This window comes from Cucurbita moschata, unplaced genomic scaffold, assembly GCF_002738365.1.
Source record: "Cucurbita moschata cultivar Rifu unplaced genomic scaffold, Cmos_1.0 Cmo_Scf00002, whole genome shotgun sequence".
In the NCBI taxonomy this organism is placed as follows: domain Eukaryota; kingdom Viridiplantae; phylum Streptophyta; class Magnoliopsida; order Cucurbitales; family Cucurbitaceae; genus Cucurbita; species Cucurbita moschata.
Genome location: NW_019268518.1, coordinates 580,936 through 583,811, shown reverse-complemented (window position 1 = coordinate 583,811; position 2,876 = coordinate 580,936). Strand labels below are relative to the sequence as shown.

Here is a 2,876-nt window from a genome sequence, read left to right as displayed (position 1 = left end):
CCCCCCCCCCCCCCCCCCCCCCCCCACACACACACACACACTCCCCTTAATTCTCTATTTCTCTCTGCCTCTCTCTGCCTGTTTTATGATGTAGGTCTTCCCCCACAACAAACCTCTCTCCTTTTCCCTCTCCATCTCTCTAATTCATATCCTGTTTTGTTGGTTTGCAGGAGATCCCAAGGCAGCCCTTTAGACCTCAACAACTTACCAGAAGATTATATCAGAGATCGCAAACAGATTATCGAAGATACCTCTACTGGTAACATAAACCCTATTCCCCACTTTCCTTTTTCCTTTTGTTTGGTGCCAAAAAAAGGACCACTTTAACCAACTTCCGCTCCTCTCTCTTTAGCCCAATGATTTGGGATTCTTAACTCCTTTCATGCAAATTAAAAGAACCCCTTTTCAACACACTCAATGGGTCTCTTATTTTCAATTGACAATGAAAAGATTTGAAGAGAAATTGTAAGGTTTTGCAGGTCATCGGAAAAAGAAAAGTGGAGGGAAGGAGGGAAATGAGGAGTCCGGAAAGGTGTATGAATGCAGGTTTTGTTCCCTCAAGTTCTGCAAATCCCAGGCTCTTGGTGGCCACATGAACCGCCACCGCCAAGGCAAACTCACTTTTCTTTTCTTTTTGGCTTTTGTTTTTGTTAATGATGTGAAAAGAGAGACATGAGAAAAGGAGGGATTTTTGGGTGAATTATTAGTTGCAGGTTTGTTTGTGTATGATTTGATTTTTGACTCCATTTGTGTTTGGTTTTTGGTCAGAGAGAGAGACAGAGACACTGAATCGAGCTCGTCAGCTTGTTTTCAGTAACGATAATCTGGCTGTCCAATCTCCTCCTCCTCATTTAGGGTATTCCATTCATCTCAAATGTATTACCATTAACCTATATTTTTAAAATTACAAAAATTACAACATTTTCATATATATAATTACAATACTTAATATTTTAGTTTTCAGCTGATTTCCCTTCAAAGTATATATATATTTTAAATAAATTTTGTGTTTTTTTAACATTTTAGGTGCTGCCACTCAATGACACCGGGGAGCTACCACACAGCTGGCAGCGGCGGCGTAGGAAGTGATCCAACGTTGTCTCTCAGATTCCCAACAAGAATGTTCCCAGGCTCTTCCCCAACTACCCTTCTGCCGCCGACCCCATCACCACCGCCTCCTCCGCCACCTCACCAGCCATATCTATACAGCTCCCCCTCGCGGCCATCCAGTTTCCCTTCATACTATCCTCCACCGCAAGCCTCCATCAACGACTACTATGTGGGTCACGTCTTAGGGAACCCCGCACAATGCAGCCACCAGACCATGAACTACGGGTCGACGAGAAGCTCCATGGAGTCGAGTAGCTACACTTGCATCGGAGCTCCGGTGGGTCCAGCAGCGACGTTCGGCGGACGGGAGAGCGGTAGCGGAAGAGACGGATCACAGCAGCAGCGTTTGGACGTTCCCTCTTCGATCAATCGGTTTCAAGATGGGTTCTAAAAAGAAGATTAGATTTTTTTTACCAAAAAAAAAAAGTTCTGAGTTATGTAATTTAAATTCTGAAATGACACGCCAGCCAGAGAGAGAGAGGGAGAGAGAGAGAGAGAGAGAGAGAGACAGAAGAAACTGACAAATGGGGTCATAATATAATAGAAGGAAAGAAGAGGTGAGAGGAGTGTTGTGTTTTTATTTTTAAATTTTAGTTTGGTTAAAATGAAAGAGGTTTGGAGGTGAGAAAGAAGGTGGGCTTAGTTTGGCATGGAGATGTATTGGAGGATTGAAGAGGGTGTGTGTTTTTGTCTTCTACTGCCTTATCTGTGAAAAAGGAGCAAACTCTGAAAGGAGAGACTGATGGGACAAGAAGTTAGATATGAACTGAAACTTCCCAACCCCCCTTTTTGCAATTTCGCTTCTTTTTGCATCCCTTTTCCTTTTTCCTTTTTCCTTTTTTTTTTTTTTAATTCTAAATAATACTCCTTCTCTATCTTTATTTACTTATTATTCATTTTTCATTCAACACATTTGAATCATAATTTCACCACCAACATGTATTAATCAAGGTACTACCTATTTTATTTTCATTCTACCTAAACTTATTGAAATATTATTAAATTCATAATTTTAATTTGTTGAAGCACAAAGTTGAATTTATTATTGCATACATGAATGGTACATGACTAAATTGATGACACGTGGCTTACTAACGCATGTTAGTTGACTAATAGATCGTGAAGTACTTGGTATCAATTGATTATTGATGACCCATATGATGATATGTTATGATGCTTAATTGTGCTAAATGGAGTACCAATTCATGATTGTGGACCTTATTATTAGGTTACAATACTAATTTTACTAAAGATTTTTTTTTTTAATCTTTAATAGTAAATTGTATACATAAACCGGATCTATATTTAAAATAGGTCGGTGGAAACATAAGTTATATATGTCTTAGAGTTGGATTACAGCATAAATTGAACCTCACCTATAACATAAATTGATTTGTTAGGCGGAGAGTTATTGAGACCATAAGTATTACTCGAGACTTAATGAATTTAATCATTCAGATATGTTAAGATGAACTAGAATCACGTGATACCTTAATGAATTTAATCATTCAGATATGTTAAGATAAACTAGAATCACGTGATACCTAATTTAAGTGTGCTCAAAAGAGTTGAATAATGCAAATCCAATTTTTGAGTTAAAGTTATGTGAATTTGATGATGAAATAAACTTATAAAAACTAGAGAGTATGAAAGTTAAGGTCTTAGGTCTTGCTGACTGTAACGGGTGAGAAGCTTAGAAGAGAGGAGTGAATTGCCATCAATTTAGAGTATGGAATCCTAATTTAAGTTCACTAGAGCTTAAGTTC

General features: G+C 38.4%; 1 protein-coding gene across 1 annotated transcript; it reads left to right on the top strand.

Annotated features, from left to right (window-relative positions):
* Window positions 1-37: 37 nt before the first annotated feature.
* Window positions 38-1,522, top strand: LOC111456332 (zinc finger protein JAGGED-like). The gene is made up of 5 exons (XM_023098161.1): window positions 38-90; window positions 171-259; window positions 480-611; window positions 769-856; window positions 1,027-1,522. The coding sequence occupies exons 1-5, from the start codon at window positions 86-88 to the stop codon at window positions 1,499-1,501; spliced, it is 789 nt and encodes a 262-aa protein (XP_022953929.1). The 5' UTR covers window positions 38-85; the 3' UTR covers window positions 1,502-1,522.
* Window positions 1,523-2,876: the final 1,354 nt, after the last annotated feature.